The sequence below is a fragment of the Leucopleurus acutus genome, assembly GCF_964270905.1.
Source record: "Leucopleurus acutus genome assembly, chromosome: 4".
In the NCBI taxonomy this organism is placed as follows: domain Eukaryota; kingdom Metazoa; phylum Chordata; class Mammalia; order Artiodactyla; family Delphinidae; genus Leucopleurus; species Leucopleurus acutus.
In genome coordinates, this window is record NC_139146.1 from 148,517,463 (window position 1) to 148,541,698 (window position 24,236).

The 24,236-nt window shown below is 38.9% G+C and overlaps 1 protein-coding gene across 1 annotated transcript in view; it reads left to right on the top strand.

Annotated features, from left to right (window-relative positions):
- SNCA (synuclein alpha) overlaps nt 1–20,505 on the top strand; it is a 128,292-nt gene extending 107,787 nt beyond the window's left edge. Inside the window, exons 5-6 of the mRNA XM_082838009.1 lie at nt 18,160–18,240; nt 20,392–20,505. Coding sequence (XP_082694135.1) covers nt 18,160–18,240; nt 20,392–20,424 — 114 coding nt within the window. The 3' untranslated portion in view covers nt 20,425–20,505. The remainder of the gene's footprint in view (nt 1–18,159; nt 18,241–20,391) is intronic.
- The last annotated feature ends 3,731 nt before the right edge of the window (nt 20,506–24,236 follow it).

Below are 24,236 nucleotides of genomic sequence, written 5' to 3' on the forward strand. Positions count from 1 at the left end.
TTCCCCTTTTATGGCTGTTACCATTTGCCTTACGTATTGAGGTGCTCCTATGTTGGGTGCATAAATATTTACAATTGTTATATCTTTTTCTTGGATCAATCACTTGATCATTATGTAGTGTCCTTCTTTGTCTCTTGTAATAGTCTTTATTTTAAAATCTATTTTGTCTGATATGAGAATTGCTACTCCAGCTTTATTTTGAGTTCCATCTGCATGGAATATCTTTTTCCATCCCCTCACTTTCAGTCTGTATGTGTCCCTAGGTCTGAAGTGGGTCTCTTGTAGACAGTATATATACGGGTCTTGTTTTTGTATCCATTCAGCCAGTCTGTGTCTTTTGGTTGGAACATTTAATCCATTTACGTTTAAGGTAATTATCAATATGTATGTTCCTATTCCCATTTTCTTAATTGTTCTGGGTTTGTTATTGTAGGTCTTTTCCTTCTCTTGTGTTTCCTGCCTAGAGAAGTTCCTTTAGCATTTGTTGTAAAGCTGGTTTGGTGGTGCTGAATTCTCTTAGCCTTGCTTGTCTGCAAAGTTTTAAATTTCTCCATCAAATCTGAATGAGATACTTGCTGGGTAGGGTAATGTTCGTTGTAGGTTTTTCTTCTTCATCACTTTGAATATGTCCTGCCACTCGCCGCTGGCTTGCAGAGTTTCTGCTGCGAGATCAGCAGTTCACCTTATGGGGATTCCGTTGTGTGTTTTTATTGTTTTTCCTTTGCTGCTTTTAATATTTTTTCTTTGTAACTAATTTTTGATAGTTTGATTAATATGTGTCTTGGCATGTTTCTCCTTGGCTTTATCCTGTATGGGACTCTCTGTGCTTCCTGAACTTAACTGTTTCCTTTCCCATATTAGGGAAGTTTTCAACTATAATCTCTTCAAATATTTTCTCAGTTCCTTTCCTTTTCTCTTCTTCTTCTGGGACCCCTATAATTTGAATGTTGGTGCATTTAATGTTGTCCAAGAAGTCTGTGAGACTGTCCTGAAATCTTTTCATTCTTCTTTTATTGTGCTCTGCAGTAGTTATTTCCACTATTTTATCTTCTGGGTCACTTATCCTTTCTTCTGCCTCAGTTATTCTGCTATTGATCCCATCTAGAGAATTTTTAATTTCATTTATTGTGTTGTTCATCACTGTTTGTTTCCTCTTTCGTTCTTCTAGGTCCTTGTTAAACGTTTCTTGTTATTTTCTCTATTCTATTTCCAAGATTTTGGATCAACCTTACTTCAATTATTCTGAATTCTTTTTCAGGTAGACTGCCTATTTCCTCTTCATTTGTTTGGTCTGGTGGGTTTTTTTTTTTACCTTGCTCCTTCATCTGCTGTGTGTCTCTGTCTTCTCATTTGCTTAACTTACTGTGTTTGGGGTCTCCTGTTTGCAGGCTGCAGGTTCGTAGTTCCCATTGTTTTTGGTGTCTGTCCCCAGTGGCTAAGGTTGGTTCAGTGGGTTGTGTAGGCTTCCTGGTGGAGGGGACTAGTGTCTGTGTTCTGGGGAATGAGGCTGGATCTTGTCTTTCTGGTGGGCAGGTCCACGTCTGCTGGTGTGTTTTGGGGTGTCTGCGGCCTTATTATGATTTTAGGCAGCCTCTCTGCTAATGGAGGGCGCTGTGTTCTTGTCTTGCTAGTTGTTTGGCATAGGGTGTCCAGCCCTGTAGGTTGCTGGCTGTTGAGTGAAGTTGATTCTTGGCATTGAGATGGGGATCTCTGGGAGATTTTCGCTGTTTGATATTACGTGGAGCTGTGACGTCTCTTGTGGACCAGTGTCCTGAAGTTGGCTCTCCCACCTCAGAGGCACAGCCCTGATGCCTGGCTGGAGCACCAAGAGCCTTTCATCCACACGGCTCAGAATAAAAGTGAGGAAAAATAGAAAGAAAGAAGGAGGATAAAATGAAATAAAATAAAGTTATTAAAATAAAAAATAATTATTAAGAAAACAATTTTTATAGTAAAAGATAATACAAAATGGACGGACAGAACCCTAGGACAAATGGTAAAAGCAAAGCTATTCAGACAAAATCACACAGAGAAGCAACACATACACACACAAAAAGAGAAAAAGGGGAAAAATATATATATATCTTTGCTCCCACAGTCCACCTCCTCAATTTGGGATGATTCGTTGTCCATTCAGGTATTCCACACATGCAGGGTACATCAAGTTGACTGTGGGGATTTAATCCGCTGCTCCTGAGGCTGCTGGGAGAGATTTCCCTTTCTCTTCTTTGTTCGCACAGCTCCCGGGGCTCAGCTTTGGATTTGGCCCTGCCTCTGCGTGTAGGTCGCGGGAGGGCGTCTGTTCTTTGCTCAGACAGGACGGGGTTAAAGGAGCCGCTGATTCAGGGGCTCTGGCTCACTCAGGCCGCAGGGAGGGAGTGATACGGATGCGGGGCGGGCCTGCGGCGGCAGAGGCCGGCATGACGTTGCACGAGCCTGAGGCGCGCCATGCGTTCTCCCATAGAAGTTGTCCCTGAATCCCGGGACCCTGGCAGTGGCGGGCTGCACAGGCTCCCGGAAGGGGGGTGTGGACAGTGACCTGTGCTCGCACACAGGCTTCTTGGTGGCAGCAGCAGCAGCCTTAGCGTCTCATGCCCGTCTCTGGGGTCCGTGCTGGGATCCAACCAAAGCCCGAGCCTCAGCTCCCAGCCCCGCCCGCCCGCCCCGGCGGGTGAGCAGACAAGCCTCTCGGGCTGGTGAGTGCCGGTCGGCACCGATCCTCTTTGTGGGCATCTCTCTGCTTTGCCCTCCGCACCCCTGTTGCTGTGCTCTCCTCCGTGGCGCCGAAGCTTTCCACCTCTGCCACCCGCCGTCTCTGCCCGTGAAGGGGCTTCCTAGCGTGTGGAAACCTTTCCTCCTTCACAGCTCCCTCCCACTGGTGCAGGCCCCGTCCCTATTCTTTTGTCTCTGTTTTTTCTTTTTTCTTTTGCCCTACCCAGGTACGTGGGGAGTTTCTTGCCTTTTGGGAGGTCTGAGGTCTTCTGCCAGCGTTCAGTAAGTGTTCTGTAGGAGTTGTTCCACGTGTAGGTGTACTTCTGGTGTATCTGTGGGGAGGAAGGTGATCTCCGCGTCTTACTCTTCCGCCATCTTGGAGCTCCTCCTCTAGTTGGTTTTTAAAATGAAATAATGCATTTGAAACTCTTGGAACAGTACAAATACAGAGTACACACTAAATAAACCTTACCTATTATTGTTATTCCATGTGAGAGTAAGATGGAAAGTTAAGCATTTAACAATACTTCATTTGAATGATCTTCTGAGGATATACTCAGCCCATGATATTTCTTGATAGTCCTCTAAGTAAATGTCCGTTTTATCTCAGATTTGTTGAGACAAGGATAGAGGAAAGCTTTTCTAAGTAACCAAAAGAAACAACCACAACTAATGTGAAATGAACTTAATGGTAGAAATGATAGGGTAGAGTAACTGCAACACCTATTGAAATTGACTACTGTGGTCTATTGGGCATTGTTCCCTCTGCATCCCATCTTAGATGCTAAACAAAGATATTCCAACTTGAAGGCTGAGATCCTCCGGAAGAGTTTTCCTTCCAGATCTTGAAAGCCCTTCACACTGGACTGGCATCTGTTCCCAGTAGCATGGAGACTCCTGGAACCTCAGGTTACCACCTGTGCATGAGCGTACTGTGTTCCTGCTCTGCCTTTCTTACAGCTTTTCCTAATCTTTGCTCTCTTAGATGAAGAAGGCAGATCTTTGCTCATTCTTCAAGCTTCTTTTCTGCGTTTCACATGCACCAGTCTTGGCGCTCTTGCCTTCTCTCTCTGCTTCAGAGCCCTATGGGTCCTGTCCACCTTTTCGTGTATGAGCAGTTTGTTTTGCCTGAAGTATTTTCTCCCAGTCAGGTATTAAGACCAGTTTCCCACTTGTTTTTGAAAGCGGACACCGAAGGCTGGTTCACTATGCTCTTCACAGGAATTTCCTCCTTCCCAGGAGCCTTTCAGCTTTCCCTAGGTTCACTAAGATATGAAAGCAGACTCGCTCTCTCTCTCTTTGTCAAAACCTGCACTCCCCACTGATTCCTCCCCCAGTTGCTAGTTTTAAAGACTTGCCTCCAAATATCAATGCATTTGCAAAGATGAAAGAACTGGCAACAGAAGAGTAGCTCTTCCTCAGGCTGACCTACTTTCACTTTGATGATATCTTATTCAAGCACTAGCCAAGGGGCTGATCTTCAAGAATTCTATCCATGCAAACTTAAATAATCAGCAAATATAAATATATATTTAGACATATATAATATTATTTTATTAATGGAGGATTAATCTTTGAACATGGAAACTGAAAATACTTTATTCCCAGACCTCCTACTGTGTATTAGTATTTGCAAGTAGGTCTGTATCTAAGTAACATGAGAAAAGCTTTTTTTGCTCTGCTGTGAAGTCTTATTAAGTGAGTCAGCTAATTATATGCCACTTTCATAAATATGGCAGTCACTGAGCTACTTGTTATGCTTACCAAGGGTGAAGATTTCAGCTAGAATACTATTTCTTTGCTATATAGTGAAAATTTCTTCTAAAAAATGATTTCACACTGATTTCTGATTTATAGACCAATTAATAGACTATTTTATAATTTATGGCTGAATGTATTTTAAACTAGATTTAAGGATACTGATAAAGAACATCCAAAAATAATGCTAAAATAGATTTAATGTATTAGCTTTACTCTCTTCCCCAATCCCAAATCTTTTATTAAAAACAGTCAAACTTGGGCTTCCCTGGTGGCGCAGTGGCTGAGAGTCCGCCTGCCGATGCAGGGGACGCGGGTTTGTGCCCCGGTCCGGGAGGATCCCACGTGCTGCGGAGTGGCTGGGCCCGTGAGCCATGGCCGCTGGGCCTGTGCGTCCGGAGCCTGTGCCCCGCAATGGGAGAGGCCACAGCAGTGAGAGGCCCGCGTACCGCAAAAAAAAAAAAAAACAGTCAAACTTTTTCTCATTTCATCTGTTCACTTTATCTTCCTCTCTCTCCCTCTTTCTTTCTGAAGGGATTGCCAAGACTAAGGAAAGAGTTAGAAGAGCAAAAGGCAAGAAAATGAGTAATACGCTAACAGATTATCCAAAGTAGAGCATGAATAGCTTCTAAATACATATTTCTATATAAGACTGGTTTCTTTAAAAGTATCATTTAATTAAAATGGGATTGTATTTTTAAATTACTTTTTAATTTATTATTTTCTTAATTGAAGCATGGTTAATTTACTATGTTGTGTTAATCTCTGCTGTACAGCAAAGTGACTCAGTTACATACATTCTATTTTATATTCTTTACCATTATGGTTTATCCCAGGATATTGAATATAATTCCCTGTGCTATACAATAGGACCTTGTTGTTTATCCATTCTATATGAAATACTTTGCATCTACTAACCCCAATCTCCCAGTCCATCCCTCCCCCACCCTGCCTTGGCACTTACAAGTCTGTTCTCTATGTCTGTGAATCTGTTTCTGTTTTGTAGATAGGTTCATTTGTGCCATATTTTAGATTCCACATATCAGTGATATCATGTGGTATTTGTCTTTCTTTTTCTGACTTACGTCACTTAGTATGATCATCTCTAGTTGCATCCACGTTGCTGCAAATGGCATTACTTCATTCTCTTTTTATGGCTGAGCAGTATTCCATTGTATATAAGTACCGCATCTTCTTTATCCATTCATCTGTCGATGGACGTTTTGGTTGGTTTCATGTCCTGGCTATTGTAAGTAGTGCTGCTATGAACATAGATAGGGGTGCATGTATCTTTTTCAATTATAGTTTTGTCTGGATATATACCCAGGAGTGGGATTGCTGGATCATATGGTCATTCTATTTTTAGTTTTCTGAGGAACCTCCATACTGTTTTCCATAGTGGCTGTACCAACTTACATTCCCAGCAACAGTGTAGGAGGGTTCCCTTTTCTGCACATCCTCTCCAGCATTTATTATTTGTATACTTTTTGATGATGGCCATTCTGACTAGCGTGAGGTGATACCTCACTGTAGTTTTGATTTGCATTTCTCTAATAACTGGCTCTGTTGAGCATCTTTTCATGTGCCTATTGGCCATATGTATGTCTTCTTTGGAGAAATGTCTGTTTAGGCCTTCTGCCCATTTTTCGATTGGGTTGTTTGGTTTTTTGGGTTTTTTTTGATATTGAGCTGCATGAGCTGTTTGTATATTTTGGAGATTAATCCCTTGTCAGTCGCTTCATTTGCAAATATTTTCTCCCATTCTGTGGTTGATCTTTTCGTTTTGTTTATGCTGTGCAAAAGCTTTTAAGTTTAATTAGGTCCCATTTGTTCATTTTTGTTTTTATTTTCATTACTGTAGGAGGTGGATTCAAAAAGATATTGCTGTGATTTATGTCAAAGAGTGTTCTGCGTATGTTTTCCTCTATGAGTTTTATACTATCCGGTCTTATATTTCAGTCTTTAGTCCATTTTGAGTTTATTTTGTGTATGGTGTTAGAGAATGTTCTAATTTCATTCTTTTACATATTGCTGTTCAGTTTTCCCAGCACCACTTACTGAAGAGACTGTCTTTTCTCCATTGTATATTCTTGCCTCCTTTGTTGTAGATTAATTGACCATAGGTGCATGGGTTTATTTCTGGGCTTTCTATCCTGTTCCATTGATGTATATTTCTGTTTTCATGCCAGCACCATATGGCAGTGATTTCCACCAATCTCTTCCAGCTCACTTGTTTGTCCTTCTGCCTCATTTATTCTGCTGTTGATATCTTCTAGTGTATTTTTCATTTCATTTCAGTTATCATATTGTTCATCTCTGTTTGTTCTTTAAATCTTCTAGCTCTTTGTCAACACATTTTTGACCAGAGATGTATTACAGCCACAGGCATTAGTTTCTGTAAAAATCCCCCAGTCGTCAATAATGTGTTAAACATTTCCTGTATTTTCTTGGTCTGTGACTCCATTCTTTTTCCAAGGTCTTGGATCATCTTCACTATTACTACTCTGAATTCTTTTTCAGGTAGATTGCCTATCTCCACTTCACTTAGTTTTAACTTGTTCCTTTGTCTGGAGCATATTTCTCTACCATCTCATTTTGTCTACCTTTCTGTGTTTGTGGTCTCCATTCTCTAGGCTGCAGGATCATAGTTCCTCTTGCTTCTGGTGCCTACTCACTGGTGGGTGGAATTGGGTCTTGCCCCTCAGGTGGGCAGGGCTGGGTCAAGTGGTGTGTTGGAAGTGGCTGTGGCTCAGGATGACTTTAGGCAGCCTGTGTGCTGATGGGTGGGGCTGTGTTCCCACCCTATTAGTTGTTTGGCCTGAGGTGTCCCAGCAGTGGAGCCTGCAGACTGTTGAGTGGGGCTGGGTCTCGGTGCCAAAATGGTGACCTCCAGGAGAGCTCACGCCAATGATCATTCTCTGGGGCCTCCACCACCAGTGTCCCTGCACCCACAGTGAGCCACAGTTGACCCCCATCTCCCCAGGAGAGTATCCAGGACTCGCAGGTAGGCCTGGCCCAGGCTCCTGTGGAGTCACTGCTTCGCCCTGGGTCCCAGTGCACGTGAAACCTTGTGTGCACCCTCCAAGAGTGGAGTCTCTGTTTCCCCCAGTTCTGTGGAGCTCCTGCACTCAAGCCATTCTGGCCTTCAAAGCAAAATGCTCTGGGGGCTCCTCCTCCCGATTCCAGACCCTCAGAATGGGGAGCCTGACATGGGGCTGAGAACCTTCACTCCAGTGGGAGAACCTCTGTGATATAGTTATTTTCCAGTTTGTGGGTCACCCAACTGGCAGGTATGAGATTTGATTATATCACGAAAGCTCCTACCATCTTGTTGTGGCTTCTTCTTTATCTTTCGATGTAGACTATCTTTTTTTGGTAGTTTCCAGTCTTCTTTGTTGATGGTTGGTTGTTGAGCAGTTAGTTGTGATTTTGCTGTTTTTGTGAGAGGGGGTGAGCTCAAGTTCTTCTAGTCCACATCTTGTCTCCTCCCCTCCCTGTCTAAATTGTTTTAGGCAGTTAAGGGCAGGGGCAGAAAGCTCTTCTGAGACTGCTGGGCCTTAATTGCTTTCAGCTTAAAATAATCTACCTGCCAAAGTAGCACATTTTGGGGTGGCACATTCTGCTCCTCGTCAGTCCCACCTTTAAAACCTCTCCAAGAAGTTTCACAGTCCAGAAGCTGAGCTGGTAGATTGCTCCTCTCACTGAACCAGTGTCTTGAGTCCTGAGAATAGGTCCATTCCGTTAAAGAGTTGTCTCATTTCAGAAGGCAGTGATGCAATTGGGCTCCCACAGTTAGGCCTATATTGTGCAAGCAATTAGATATGCAATACAAAAGCATTTCTGTGGAAGCAAAAGAAAAACAAAGGTTAATGTTTGGAGCAGACTGTAAACCCAGTTTGAGTCCTAAGGGCAGCCAGTTAAGAAGATTTCTAGCTGTCAGGGCCAAAACATCTTTTGCAGTTTGAATATTTCTGATGGCATTGGGTGTTCAGGTAAACTTTCTGAGGGGCCCACACAGCAACAGGCATAAAGACTGTCTATACATGAGCTGCTGTGATGATTTCTGGGAAGTTTATATCAAGTTGTTCACATTTAGTTTGCAGAGATTCAGGAGGAGAGCAGTTTTTGTTCATAGTGATTCCAAGTCAAGAAGTGGGTAAAAGTTGGAACTATTAGCTTGGTGAGTTTTAGCCAAATATTGCAGGAAACTAGAAGAATTCAGGACCCAGTCCAGTTTACAGGTAGAAAACAAAACCTCAAAGACAGTTAACAGCACTAGAATATGATATCCACAAAGGTATATTAAGGAGACATGATGTTTCTCTCTACAGTTAGCTTCATTTCTACCAAAGATAACCATGGTAAGACTAATGTCTCTGCAAATTAAGTCTAGTTTCAACAAACTTGGCCTTATTATTTACGTAAGTGCAACAAGAATAGTGGCTGACCATATAGGCTCTTTTAAATCTGCTTTGTTGGAACCTTTCATAAGGAATCTCAGATTTAACTTTTAAATGCCTCTGGAGGCTAGGCAGCCAAGCCAGGGACTTACCATCAGACTTTGCCTGCAGTACCGATATATTCGGGGTAAGTCTTCTCCTCTGGAGGTCCCCAAGATACCTTGAGGTTCCTGCACCTGCCAGGAAGTGACTTTCCTTACTCATCTGATACGGCTTCCAGGAACCCTGTAAGGAAAGTACGAGGCTGGTTTTTCAAGGGGCATTATGGGCTCCATAAAGTCAACCTTAGTTCCTTAAACCTGTCTGGTCATATCTGACTCTATGCACATTCTCAAATATGACATTCCAGTCAAAGCCTTGGTGTATAACCAATGTTTCCAATTGTGTCATGTTATGAGGACAGATTCCTACTGAACTTATGCAAATACTTGTAATGCCATGAAAATAAGAATACTCACTAAGAGTCTCCAAATTCTGGAGGGATCAGATAGTGAGAAAGAGTAATTGTTGTATCTTTGTTCACAAAGGTATATTTACCAACTTGCTAATAGCTTAAGAAAGAAAGAAAAGGTTTCCTTAAATCTAGAAAAACAAAACCAAGGAACCAAGAATACTTCAAACAAAAAGTCATAAAAGTTGTTCTCATCCTCATCAGTCATTCACTCCCATGTAATTAATTCTTACTGATATTGATCTTTCGTTAGCAGTTTTATGAAGCCGTCAGTCTCTCCATTAGATTAATGCAAATTCTTACCCAGTTTAGTGGTATGATCAGAAAGTTATCAAAAACCTGTACTTGTTAGATTCCTCTCCAGGAGTTTCTTGAAGGTGAAGCACTTTTGCAAGCAACCTTTTCCAGAGCATCAGAGTAAAAGAGTAACTGTCTGTAAATGACAAAAGAAAAGTCACAGTTAAAGATTTGATGAGAGTTCATTATAATGCAGTTGATAAGGAAATTTGATTATTTTTGTGACATACATCATCTTTTTTTTTTTTTTTTTTTTTGTGGTATGCGGGCCTCTCACTGTTGTGGCCTCTCCCATTGCGGAGCACAGGCTCCGGACGCAGAGGCTCAGCGGCCATGGCTCACGGGCCCAGCCGCTCCGCGGCATGTGGGATCTTCCCAGACCGGGGCACGAACCCGCGTCCCCTGCATCGGCAGGCGGACTCTCAACCGCTGCACCACCAGGGAAGCCCGACATACAACATCTTAAAATAATAACCGGAATTGTGACTGAAAACAATACATATCATTTTTAGGAATTTTATACAATTTCTGGAATACATATTAATGACATACATCCATAGAAATACAACATAAAGAAGGGTTAGTATTACTTCTTGCCTGACAATACTTGCCATGTAATTTAACATCAAATAAACTTAACTAGTTTAACATCTCTCTCTTTTTTTTTAAATATAAGGTGAGAGAACCAATCTTTTGAGATGTTCCAGGGACCCTCTTGAAAATCCCAATTATTTCAAGGACAAAAAGATTTCATTTAGAATTTGATTTGGGGGATTCAAATAGGATCATAGGTCATTGTGGTACAATATTTAGTCAATCCATTTAACCAAAGTGACAACAAAATACTTTGCAGGCAGATATAGAAAGTTACATAATTGTTAAAAAAAATGAGTTCTTCTAATAGAGAAGACTGTTTTCTTAAGTAATCAAAGACTTGATAAAGAGAACATGAAGCACAATACATTATTTTGATAAAATACAGAATCTTTAACCTCTCACAATCTTATGAAGAGCAGACTAGTCTAAGAAAATCTTGTTCTTGCAGATGAAAGAAAATTAAGTTTCAGTTTTACACAAATATAAGTAAACTATTGTTATTAAAGCTTATTTTTTAAATATTTATAATAAATGCATTCAATTTTAGCCAGTTTGACTACACAAGGCAAAATTCTCTTTTCCTATCCTCCCTCCCTCCCTCTCTGCCCAGCTTTGTATACATATACAGCTTTGTATACATATACAGCTTTGTATACATATACAGCTTTGTATATCCACTTAGTTTGTCTTTTATTTTCTGCTTTCTCATTCTGAAAGAATTACTTTATTTTAGGACAAAATTAGTCTTTTTCTCTTAATAAAAACATATCTCCATACCTCATACCTTTTCTTAGCCAAAAACACATCTTATTCCCTTGCATACAGAGTTGTTTTTTCTTTCTAGTAGTTTCAATTATGTATATTAATTAGAATTCTTAACTCTTGGAAACTTTAATATCTAGGGAAAACTAAGTAAGCAATTGTGAACTGTCACACTATCATTCCACAGACTGGCAAATTTAAGAGTACATTTCATCATTTCTAGAAGTATATGCTTTCTTATAGTACAATTTTTTTTTAATGTGACACAAGACATTTTACTGACAGATCTAAATATCTTTAGTTTCTCTGTAATAAGAAGCCAAAAGTGGATAAACCTATGTTCTGTATTTTATCTTATTTGGAAATGACCTCAATGAATTTCCATCCTTTAACTTAACACAGCAAAACTCTAAATTACCAAAGAGATTTAGAAAACTATTTAAGTAGACATATCATAAAACCATAATTATTTTTGAAAAGTTCACTTAAAATTTTTATCTCCCCTAAAATTATTTCATTCACTTGTTCTTAACAATCATATTTAGATTACTCATAAAATGTCATGAGACGTTAAAGCAGCTAGCCATCATCTTAGGTTATTTTTCTTTCTGACAAATTCTGTAACAGAGACACATGAGCTTATTTGACTTTTAGGAAACCTAGGTCGAATAAATTATATTTAATGCTGAAAACTCTAAAGACATGCCGATTTTAATTAAACCAACAAACTTAAACTAGCTTTTATTTACCAAAGATTGTCCCAGACCACATGAACTTGAAAAGCATTGGGGTTAGTGTCTATTATACTTCAGAGTGTTTAAAAAATATTTAAATTGATAAGTGCCTGTTTTTCTTTAAGCCAGTTAAACAAAGTCAGTTAATTTTTTTTTTTTTTTTTTTTGGGCAAACTAATTTTGGCAATACCATCCAGAGGTAGAAATATATCAGATATACATAACATACATCCATAGACATATATAAACACACAGATACCAACAGGGACCCTAAATTTTAGCCAAGAATCAGGTAGAACAGTACAACTCATTAGCTCGTAAATAACAGTTGAATCCAAATTGTGTCTCTGGAAGATGGAACAAGTGAAGGTTACCACTCAAATGGCTAAAGCATTTTACTAATTTTTGTGGCAAGGGCTTTCATTTGTCCGAAATAAGTAACCTTATGGAAGCCGTGGATTAAATTTTCCGCAAGGGAAATTTTATAGCAGTTTGTGTTTTATTTTAAAAAGCCTTTCCCCCCACCCCCCACCCCCTTTTGTTTACTTCAGTCTCAGAGGATGGTGGGCTGTGTTATTAGTTATATCCTTGGGGTGTGTACATTTCAAAGACATGGAAGATTTACATCTTCAAGGGACAAAGAAAGAATGTGAATTGTCTCCAAGGAGTTTTGGAATATGTTTCTCTATAATTATCAGAAGTCTAGGGTAATTACTATTTTCCTTCTTTTTAGAACACTTCTGTCCCAATGTCCTGAGTTTTTACAATATGTGCAAGCATTCTGAGATGAATTGGGGAGGTTTGGGGGATGGTAAAGATAGGTGTGTTTTGAATTGTTTCTAGAGCTGCATTTCTGGTTTTGCAAAGGTTTGCAAGATAAGGACAGTTGATTTTAATTCCTCAAAGATTGGGTTGCAGCCTGAACACTGTCAAGGGGCTGGCCCACCCATCCAACTACATTATCTTTAATTTGCTTCCTTATATCAGGGAGATTTCCAAAGAAGACGAAGCTTCAGGGTTTAACACAGTATGCCTTTTAAAAGTCTGGATAAAGTCTTTAACGAAGGCCTTCAAATGTTTTCCTTTTCCTGAATGTACAATTCAGTCTTGGACCAGTTCACTTCAGGAGGAAAAAACCTCTACTGCTGCTTCTATTGGCCCCTGAATATTGGCCTCAAACTGATCCATTTCCTGATTATTTACAGGAGGGCCTGGGTCCTCTGCTTCTTCTGTGAGAGTTCCCCTCCACCCCACCGCCGCCAGGAGCTGTCTGTGTTGTCTGTTAACTACAACATAACTTTATTATATATAATCCAAAATAATTTTTATGGAGGGGAAAAACACACCTTGGCAGCTGTAAGTGGGATTGTGAATGTACATTAATCTTTTTAACTCCTCCCTAAATTTGGTAGGAACTGAAAGTAGAGGTAAAAGGGTTTTGTAATTTAACAGAACTACCACCATCCACAGACGTGAATTCTTGCATTGGGGGTCCAGAAAACATTTGCGAGGGACATTGCATAGGAAAGCCTGAAGCTGGCAGAACCTGATTACAGGGTCTTGTAATCAGAAAAGTAGATGGAAAAGTACAAGGAGTTGTAAGGGGCAGCGAAGCCAGCCCTACCACCCATCGCAAGTGATTCTGCTAAATTCACCTCCTGGCTTTCATGATTTACACAAGGAATCTTTATACCCTGGGCCTGGGGATCTGGACAGAGTGCTTTCTGCAGATCTTAACAGGAAAGGGAAGTTAAAACAGGCAGATGGGGCTGAACAAGACAAAAAGAATCCTTCATCTCCTCTGTTGTTGTTGTCGTCTTTAACATAGGGGAACCACAGCAAAGCTTGTCTAAAGAGATGCCAGTCTCATGAGAATCATGAACTCACCAGTCTGTAAGCCCAGCTCAAACAACAAGCTTATAGGACCTATGCCTGTATTCAACCCTATGATTTTCCTCCTTATGACAAACAACACAAAAGACAAAAGAAAACAATGACCTAGGAGGAAAGGAATCAATAGAAAGCAAGAATACTCATAACAAATCTTTACCAGAGTCACTATACCAAAGGAACTGACTCACACAAATAGTGTCTCCTGCTAATCTAAATCTAGAAAAAGGAGAAGGATTCTCCCCACTCTTGCTTCCACCAGATCCTGCAGGCAGAGATCCAGGAGACTGATGTGGTAAGAATTCTTACCTTCTACCAGAGCTTCCAGGATCTCTCAGCTGCAGCAACCCCAGAACAAGCAACGTCCAGCCAAAGGAGAGCCCCACATTCGGCACCAAACTACTGGGGAGGACAGATTTTCCCTTCATTCCCTCTACGCTCTTTGGTTGGTCTCGTAACTAAACTGACATACGACAGATTAACAGGAGAAAAACAAATTAATTTCATACGTTTGAGAGCCCCACAAAGATACGGAACTCAAAGGCAGTCGGGCAATTGAGGTTTATATGCTACCCTGAGCTGAAGAACGGGATAGGGGCCCAAGCTTCCGAGGGGAGGAGGGCAACTCACAGGAAGGTGAGATGAGCAGGTCTTTGGTAATCAGATGTTTTCCCTGCCATAGAGATGACGCTTTCAGGTAAACAAAAAGTTCTCTCTGGTGAAAGCTCTCTTTCTGGTACAGGCCTCTAATCTACGTTCTTTTAGGCAGTTATGGAGGATGTAAAAAGCTCTTCCTGAGTCTGCTGGGCCTCGACTGCCTTCAGTTCAAATTAATCTACCTGCCACATTTTCTCCCCTTCAAATGCAACCAATCACCACCACATAGACTCCTGTTTCTTCTACAACCTATTCATTTCTCCCAACCCAAACCTGGATAATTTCCAAGCAATGCCTAGATATCTTACTTGATCTGAAAACATGTGATTATTATTTTTTAGTTTATGGACTTTCTTTAAGTAAAACCCAAATGTAATATCACATTTTAAAAGTAAACAGGAACTCTTTAATTAAATATCCAGTCAGTGTTTAAATTCCCCCATCTCATATTTGTTTCTCTTTTCTCAAAACAGGATTCCCAATAAGAGTGAAATAAGGTTCTTAAGTTGTAATTTTCGAATGCTCTCTGAAGTCCACTTTAATCTATATGTTTCCCCAAACTTTTGTTTTTCTTGCAGTTTACTTGTTGAAGTAGTTATTTGTCCTGTATCATTTCCCACAGTCCAAAATTTGCTGATTGCATCCAATGACGTGCTAAGGTACAGTTTGTACAGGAAAGGCAAGATACATGTTTGATGGTTTTCCTGTGATTGCATTTTTTCCTGGTCGATTCTGGTTCTAATTTCTTGCTTCCATTATATATATAAAATCCATCTCCTTACCTATGCTGTGCTTTCCTCATACTGCAGCATCCTATTCTGACCACTGGGTAGCACTTTAGTGAATATTTAGGGCCAACAGGCTATGTGTGAAGGATATGGTAGGATGGTGAAATTACATTGCAGCACAAGACTGGATAGAAAAATAGGAAATTGAATATCATACTCCCCTGTTCTTAAAGGATTTTGAGTAATTTTCTTTTATTCTGCAACTTCATCCCCACCATTTCCTTAATCCTCACTAGTTTCTCTAGCCATGCCCTTGGGGTGGTTTCTTTCTACACACTAGAGAATTCATCAATGTTTTGATAAACAAAGGCAGTTCTCACTTGTGCTTTAACTAATACTTCTTGTTTTTTTCCTTCTGGGTAAACTTTTATAGTATGAAAGGTATAATGGCCCCACAGAGCATACAGTGCTTCTGAATAAACTTCTTTGATGGGTTTCAGCAACCAAATTATAAGATAATTTTGTTTAGCAGGAATAGACTCTTAACTGGGTCTTAAAGGAATAGGCAAGGCATAGTCAGGGACGTGAGAGAATGTCCTATTTCTCAGTTTCTGAAATCTATAGCTAGTTAAAGAAAACATTTTGAATGCCAAAATTCTTCTGGAGAAGAAGCTCCGGATAGTGGTTAAGGGCACAGGGTCTGGAGTCACCTCTGCTAGTTTGAGCAAATGACTAAACCTCTGAAGCCAAATTTCCTTGGCAAGATGTGGCTAAGGATAGCCTGCCTCATGGGAGGTCTGTGAGCTATTTCCACTTCATATAATACAGTTAAAACCTTAATGATAGTTTATGAATATTAATGTATTTGTATCTTAATGAAATCAGTAATCTCATTCACCAGAGAACAACACATAAATTCTAGCAAACTTGTGAAAGCAACACATATTTATTCCTTTAGTGAGTAAAGATGCCTGAAAGTATAGGCGTCTTCTTGTGACATGTTGATACTTATTGACCATCCTGGTATTTATATTTCACTTGATTCCTCTCTTTCCCATTTATTTATGTGTCTTTACTTCTGTAGCTGACTTTCTGTCTCATCACTTATTTGACTTCTTTTTACATATTATATTAGCATTTCCTCTGTGGCTTCTCAAATCCTTACCCACAAGTGATACATATTTTACTTTATAAACTGTAGATATCTGGAGTATGGTTTTAAAGATTAGGTAAATACATGCTCAGAAATACGTATACTTTTTAAAATAGCAGTTATTATGTACTTGCAACCTAAGTAAGTCATTATTTAAAATTAACAGGGATGGATTTTACTTGATCCCAATACATGATCAATCTAGCCAAAGAATTCACCAGCAACATTGACCATTACTTGGATGACCTTTGAAGAATGCAACAGACACACCCAAATACACATACACACACATATCCAGTAACATTCACCAGTCTTAGCACCTCATTTGTGATAGAAAGCAAGTCAGTTCTACCTATTTACTTGTCCAGTCTATATCAAAATCTTTTAACAAATTAGGTTAGAAAAATAAATCCCTAAAAGCTTAAAATGCAAAGAAACAGGAAATTTACCTTATTTTCCTCATACCTGACTATCACTAAAAGTTATCTAAATACTAATGAGAGGAAATGATGTCATTGGCTCCTCCCAATTTAAAAAAGTTATTGCTGCCCCATTTTATCACTAAGGCTATGTGATGCTTAGAGAAAGCTTAAGAAACTTGTTCAGCATCACAAAAGATCTAGAATCCGTAGACGCTAGGATCTGAACTCAAGTCTTGTGATATTACAGCCCTGGTGTCTAACCACCAATCAGCAGAACCTATGTCCTTGACATGAACCAAGAGGTGAAACACTGAAAACAGTACCTTTACTCCATGTTTAGAAGTCAGGTATTTGGGGGATGGTTTATATCTTATTTAATTTATAATTAACTTGGACTTTTAAAATTTATAAAACAGGAGTCAGGCAGAGGTGGATGACCTATAAGCTCCTCTGCCCAGCTCATGTAAGAATGAGCTTTCGTTTGACGTTTTCTCACCGTCATCCATTTCCTTATCCCTTTCCCTACCTGTATTTTCAAGATGAAGACATGGGGAGATGTTATTTACATCAGGCATAGTTTTAAACAGAAGCCACATTGACTGAGGGACTATTTGATATCTTGGAGCAAGTTCATATAGGCTCACAGTGCCTCCCTGCTCTTTTAATTTTCAGTCACCTCTTTTTACAATTCCTTTTCTGGAATAAATGCAAAGCAACAAAAGGTATTTAATGAAGAACACTAATAAAACCATGACCACAACCGGTTGAACTTGTGGTATCCTAAGGAGAGATAATTGGAAAACTGACCAAATAGTTGCGTTTTCTTCTGCCAAATATGTATGGTTTCAGTCTTGAAATTTGTTTTTTAAATTTGTTTCTTTGCCGTTATTAGAAATAAAGTATAAAATATGTATGCTTTTACATTATAAATGGTTATATATAAGTTAAAAACTTACAAAAAGGTAAAAATAACATGCATACCTACCCAACAAAAAGTACTTTTCATATTTTGTTGTGCCTTCCTCCAATCTGTTTCACCTTTGTATCTGAATTCTACCTAGGCTGTATCCATAATATATACAACAACATTTATATACTGCTAAACATTGTATCCTAAAGAGGTTCTTATTTTTTATATAATTTTTATGTCATAGTAATGTTTTAATAATCTATTGAATTGTTGAATGATAATTTTCCTAATTCTTCACCATCCATTGAGCATTTAGGTTAACAATTTTTACTGCTGTCATTGATCCTGTGAGAAACACCTTTGTTCTCTAGCTTTGGACTGTTTCCCGAATGGTGCATTACTTGGCCAAAAAATTGTACATTTTTAGTGTTAATAACACCTGTTGCCTCAATGTTTTACCAAAGGCACTGTATAGTTTAGAATGCTAGCAGTGACACTAAGGAGTGCCATTTTTATTACATCCCTTCCATACTGTATATAAGATTTTTTTCAAAATATGGTTGTGATTTTTAGAAGTGAATAATGGTACCTCCTCAAAGTCTTTGAATGCTTTTCATTTAAATATTAGAGTGAAGGAGCCTCCCAGGAAGGAATTCTGGAAGATACACCTGTGGATCCTGACAATGAGGCTTATGAAATGCCTTCTGAGGTAAGAGTTTATACACGTGAAACTCCAAAAATAAAGTTTAAGAGTTCAAGTTGGGTCCAATAATCAGTAACCCAAATCTGTCACTGTCAGATTTCCCTTATGTTTGTCCTTAAAGAGAATGACTTACTCTCTAGATGCACAAGTTAGCCAAATCCAGGACATGTATTGTGTGAACAGCTTTCAAGCTGTGAATGGCTTTTAAGTTTGTAAAGAGTTAAAAAAAAAAAAGGCAACAGCACTGATAGAGACAGTATGTGGCCCACACAACCTAAAATATTTACAGCCTGGCCTTTTACAGAAAGAGATTGCTGGCCCCTACATTGAAGAATTATTTTACTAGACACTTTACCTTCTAAAACAAATGCCAAAATGGAAAGTTAGAGAAATCAACTAAATGCCAAAAGTAGTAATTATTATTTGCCATCCATTTCTAGTGAGATGTTTGCATAGTAAAAGTTACTCAAAAAAATTAGTAGAAATATGATAAATGCATAGTTTGCAATGGATCAGTCTAACATTTTAAACAGCATACTTTAATTTGAAAGTAAGTTTCTTTACTAGAAAAGGTATCACAAGAGAAACTAGAAAATACTTTTAGATGAATGAAACTGACTCAGGAAGAAATAGAAAATCTGAATACATGTCTAATTAAAAAAGAATGAATTATTAAAAAACCCAGCCAAGGAGAGAATTCCAGGACCAGATGGCTTCACTGGTGAATTTTACCAAACATTTAAAAAAGAAAAAAATACCACTAATTACAATTAATGCCAATTAACTTATCATCCAGAAAAACAGAAGAGGGAGCACGCCCTAACCAATTCTGTGGGAACAATATTACCCTGATATTGAAACCAGACACCACCACTAAAAACTGAGTTAAAGTGTGTTGCAGTTAGGTTATTCTTCTTCTTCATGGCATTATTACAAGGCATACTGATAATCATTCCATTTGCAGAAACTGAGTTTAAATTATTTGCCTAATTAATTTTACCAATATTTGGGGGTCTTTTTATACATGGCACAATGCTAATAAACACTACAGAAATACAGGAAGAGTAACTGCTAGTACCCGGATGCAAGGAGTTTACACTCTAGTAGGTCTGAAAAACAAATACAAGTGCATCCCTTCATTTATTCCTCATGATACTCCTCACAAACATTATTGACTGCCTTTTATGCACCAGGCATCACAGGGGCAAAAATATACACGATGCACAGAAAAGGTTAACATTTTACAAGATTTCTTTAGATCAGTCGGGAGAAGTTTTATAGCAGAGGTCGTAGTGATCTGCGTGGGAAGGGGTGGGAGGTATGATAGGCCAAAATGAAGGGAGGACATTCTAACACAAGGAAAACTCCGAGGCATACATGTCTGAGAGTGCATGTGGATATGTCTGAGGCACAGTGAGTAATTAAATGTGGTTCAAGGTTTGAGAAGAGTGACAGATGAAGGATGCAGAGATGGGGCAAAGACAAATTGTAAAGTACTGTAAAAGCCTGGCCATCTAAGTTTGTCCTTCATTCAGAAAGCAGCTTGAGTTATTGGAAATATGTTTTTAAGCAGGATTCTGCTATTATTAGAGGAGTTTTTTAGGAGGACTAATCTGGCCCCTTTGGTTAAGACCATCAATATTTTTACTGTCTATGTTATCCAAGTTCTAGGGAGAGAGAAGGAGCTTTGAAGTAGTAATAATTGAAGCCACAGATGAAGATGATATTCCCAACTGGGAAAGTAAAAGGAGAGAAAATGTGACTTGCCTTTAAATGTTGTAGAACCAAATCAGGTGATTTCTTAGAAAGAAACTAACACTTCAGTTGAAGAAAATGAGAGCCAGCTAAGATAGACCGGCTACTGTGTCCTACAGGACGAGGTCATATGATTATTAAATGGCGCATGTGGAAGTAGAGTTCAGACACCCTAACGCTGATCACAAGAATAATAATTCACCTTTATATTTGACAGGAAGACAAAACTATTAAAAAGAAGAAAATGATACTGGATGTAGCAGAATAGTTCCAGAACTGTTAAGACTATAACCTTTATTCAAAGTGGCAAGCCATGTCCCATCTCATTGTTGCCCTAAAGCCCTGATCACTGGTCACGTATACTAAAACTTCGTGTTGTCTTTCCGATTTTCCTGTCATTAGGAAGGGTATCAGGATTACGAACCTGAAGCCTAGGAAATATCTTTGCTCCCAGTTTCCTGAGATCTGCTGACAGATGTACCACCCTGTACCAGTGCTCAGTTCCAACGTGCCCAGTCATGACATTTTCTCAGCGTTTTCAGTGTGTCTTGAAGTCTTCCATCAGCAGCGATTGGCGCATCTGAACCTGCCCCGACTCAGCATCTCGGTGCTTCCCTCCCACCTAATATATGATAGCAGGGTCTCTGTGTGCTGTGGATACTGTGGCTTCAGATCTGAAGTGTTAAATTAAATTAAACACACCCAAGTGACTGCCACTTATTTCTAAATCGCCACCAAGTTTTTGTTGCTGATGTTGAAAAATTGTGAGTGATCTACTATAATATATTATAAGATTTTCAGGTGTCTTTTAATGATTCTAAATATATTGATGTATTGTGAAATTTAATACATATAATACTTAAATACGTGAGCATGAAACTATGCACCTATAAATATTAACTATAAAATGTTAGTTTTGTGATGTGTTTTATCTTGTGTTTGTATATAAATGGTGAAAATTAAAATAAAATGTTCTCATTACAAAAATCTTATTTTTATCCCATCTCACCTGAATAATAAAACCATGCTTATAAACAACATGCAATGAGAGCTGACCCGATTAACTTGAAGTTCTTAATGGCCATTTGAAGGAGGATAGATTTTAGAGCAGTTTAAAAAGATGAGATGAAACATTAACCTTTTACTGTGGGAATTCCCTGAAGCAGCACTGCCCAAAATGTGTTCTGATGTGCACTAGTACCTTAAGAGACCCTACTAAAAAAGTGGGTTCCCCTCCTACACTGTTGGTGGAAATGTAAGTTGGTGCAGCCACTATGGAAAACTGTATGGAGGTTCCTCAGAAAACTAAAAATAGAATTACCATATGATCCAGCAATCCCACTCCTGGGCATATATCCAGACAAAGCTATACTTCAAAAAGATATATATGCACCCCTGTGTTCATAGCAACTGTTCACAATAGCCAAGACTTGGAAGCAACCTAAATGTCCATCGACAGATGAATGGATAAAGAAGATGTGGTACATATATACTGGGCTGGCCAAAATGTTTGTGTGGGTTTTTCACAAATGAACTTTTTGGCCAACCCAATAAGCCATAAAAAAGAGTGAAGTAATGCCATCTGCAGCGACAAGGAGGGACCTAGCGATTATCATACTAACTGAAGTAAGTCAGAAAGACATATGATATCATGTTATGTAATCTAAAATATGACACAAATGAAACTAACTACGAAACAGAAACAGACTCACAGACATAGATAACAGACCTGTGGTTGCCGAGGGGGAGGCGGGGGAGTGGGGAGGGATGGAGTGGGAATTTGGGGTTAGCAGATGCAGTCTAGTATATACAGAATGGATAAACAACAAGGGCCTACTGTATAGCACAGGGAGCTATCTATATTCAATATCCTGTGATAAACCACAGTGGAAAAGAATATGAAAAAGAATGTATATATATATGTATAACTGAATCACTTTGCTGTACAGCAGAAATTAACAACACTGTAAATCAACTGTACTTCAGTAAATCAATAAATAAAACAAAAAAGTGGGTTCCACAGAATACGGAAGTGTAAGAAATGATATTGACTACATCCTCTTTAGGTAATCGTAAGGCACATTAACATTAGCACATTAAAGGCTCTGAGAGAACCTGGTTAACTTTAACCCAGGATTTTCTTTTTTTAAATCAAATCTTTTCCTTCCAGGAAGTACCTTGCAACATCTCTGGGATCTACCAGAGAATCGCCTTAATGTCTCTAGATTTATAAAAATCTCTTGGACCCCTTTAAATTCTGGTAAACATATGAATTCTAGGATATTTCTTTAGGAAAGGTTTTTCTACTTAGGGAAAATCTGTTAATTCCCCATAGGCACTGACAATAAACTTGAATGTCAAAAGACCTATACAAATCAATAATTTTTTAAAATCTTTTTAATTATTCAGGAGACAAATGGCATAGCCACTTTAAAAAGTCCCCAACAGAAAGTATAATTTTAAGAAACTATTCTAGAAGTGCTAGGCAGCTCAGATGTAATCATGAGTAATTTGATGTATATTAGGCACTGGCAAGGAGGGAAGGCAGAATGGATATAATGACTCTCTGCATGATCACCACAGAAACTTAGTCTTTGCCTAACTGGAAAGAGACTGCAGAGTGTTAAGCTGCTGTGTATGTAGTCTTAAACTGGAGAGAAGCGGTAAGTCTCTTGCTTCATTAGATACATTCATGAGGAAATCACATGGAAAATTACAGCCTTTCTGTACAAGGAGCCTTCGAGTACCAATGTGTGCATAGAAAATACCATGGGAAGATAGACACCAGTAGCGGTTGTCTTGAACCAAGCACTTAAACAAAATTTGTGCAAGGCACGTAAGCCTTTTCAGGATTCTTGTCTCACAGCCACTGCTGAGACATCTACCTGACAAGTGGCCTGAGGGTTAGTCTGCTCCCAGGCTTATTTTGCAGACATCATCCCCCCAAGTCTGAGTTATTCAGCCTCATACGCTCCATGGGGCTTTAGCAAAACAGGTCAGGATGGGCTTTGGCCACAGTTGGCAGCACAACAGTCTAATGTATGGTTTGGCATTCCAAGTCAGATCTTTTCAAAATCTCCCACCAGTATGAGCTATATTCCCCAACCTTCTGGCTCATCCAGTGGCTAACTATTGGATCAGCACACACAGACACATACACATGCTTCAGGACAACCATTAGTTCTCAGGGATAATGCTTTCCACATCCACACTGAGGAAGAAAAACGCAATGTTCTGACTGAAAACTTGACAGACTCCTCCGTCCACCACACTGACAGCACACTCTTTCTATGTGGGATGAGTTCATCCTACTGTGTTGTTTCTGTCTTGGGCAGGAGCACAACAGGGCTGGTACCTCCCTGTTTTCTCTGTCCCTGGAATTTAAATTGGAGATACTTTTTTTTATTACTATGTGTCAAATATAGATGTAAGTGATTTATCAATAGTAACTTGTTTAAGTCTCAAAACAGCACTAAGTTCCAGTACTATCCTCAGTTTATTATATGAGCAAACAGAGGCACCTGCAGGCTAAGTAATGTTCTCATAGCCACAGAGCTAAGAAGTGGCCAAAACAGAAGTTCGATCAATATGGGGCCAGAGTCTGTGCTCTCAGCCCCTAGGTCACATCATCTCTCAGAGTGAGGACATACAACTATGTCAGTAACCCCCCAGAAGTCTAGAGAATGTGATGGTAGCCTTGCTTTTCTAGATATAATTATTAGTATATTTCTAGCCTTCTTCAGGCATCTATGTCTAGAATAAGTCATATTCATGTATACGGAGATTTATTTCTAATTCTAGGAGAAATTAGCCAGCTCCTGACTAACCTGATTGATCCTTCCTTTTAACTAAACTATGCACATCCTGTCGCTAGAACTAAGTTATTTATTTTCAGTAGAAGATAAAAATATCAACATAATAACAGTAGTCTACAGTAAGGCAGGCTTTTTCATCTTCCTGTTGCATCATGGGTACTTAGCTTCTGTCAAATGGCAAAAATACATATACATAAAGTATAAATAAAACTGTTCAATTATACATATTTATTAATGTAATGGCTGAATTTATAAATGAATAAACTGGAAAGTACATGAATTAATAATTTATATTTTTAAATTATATTAAGCCTTGATTTTCTAGGTGTATTTTTTGATATAGTAATGCTCTGTTTTATCCTTTGAGTAAACCTAGATTTCAGGAATCCAAATGCAATAGAATAGCTATAACACCAAAACTATTTCTAAATA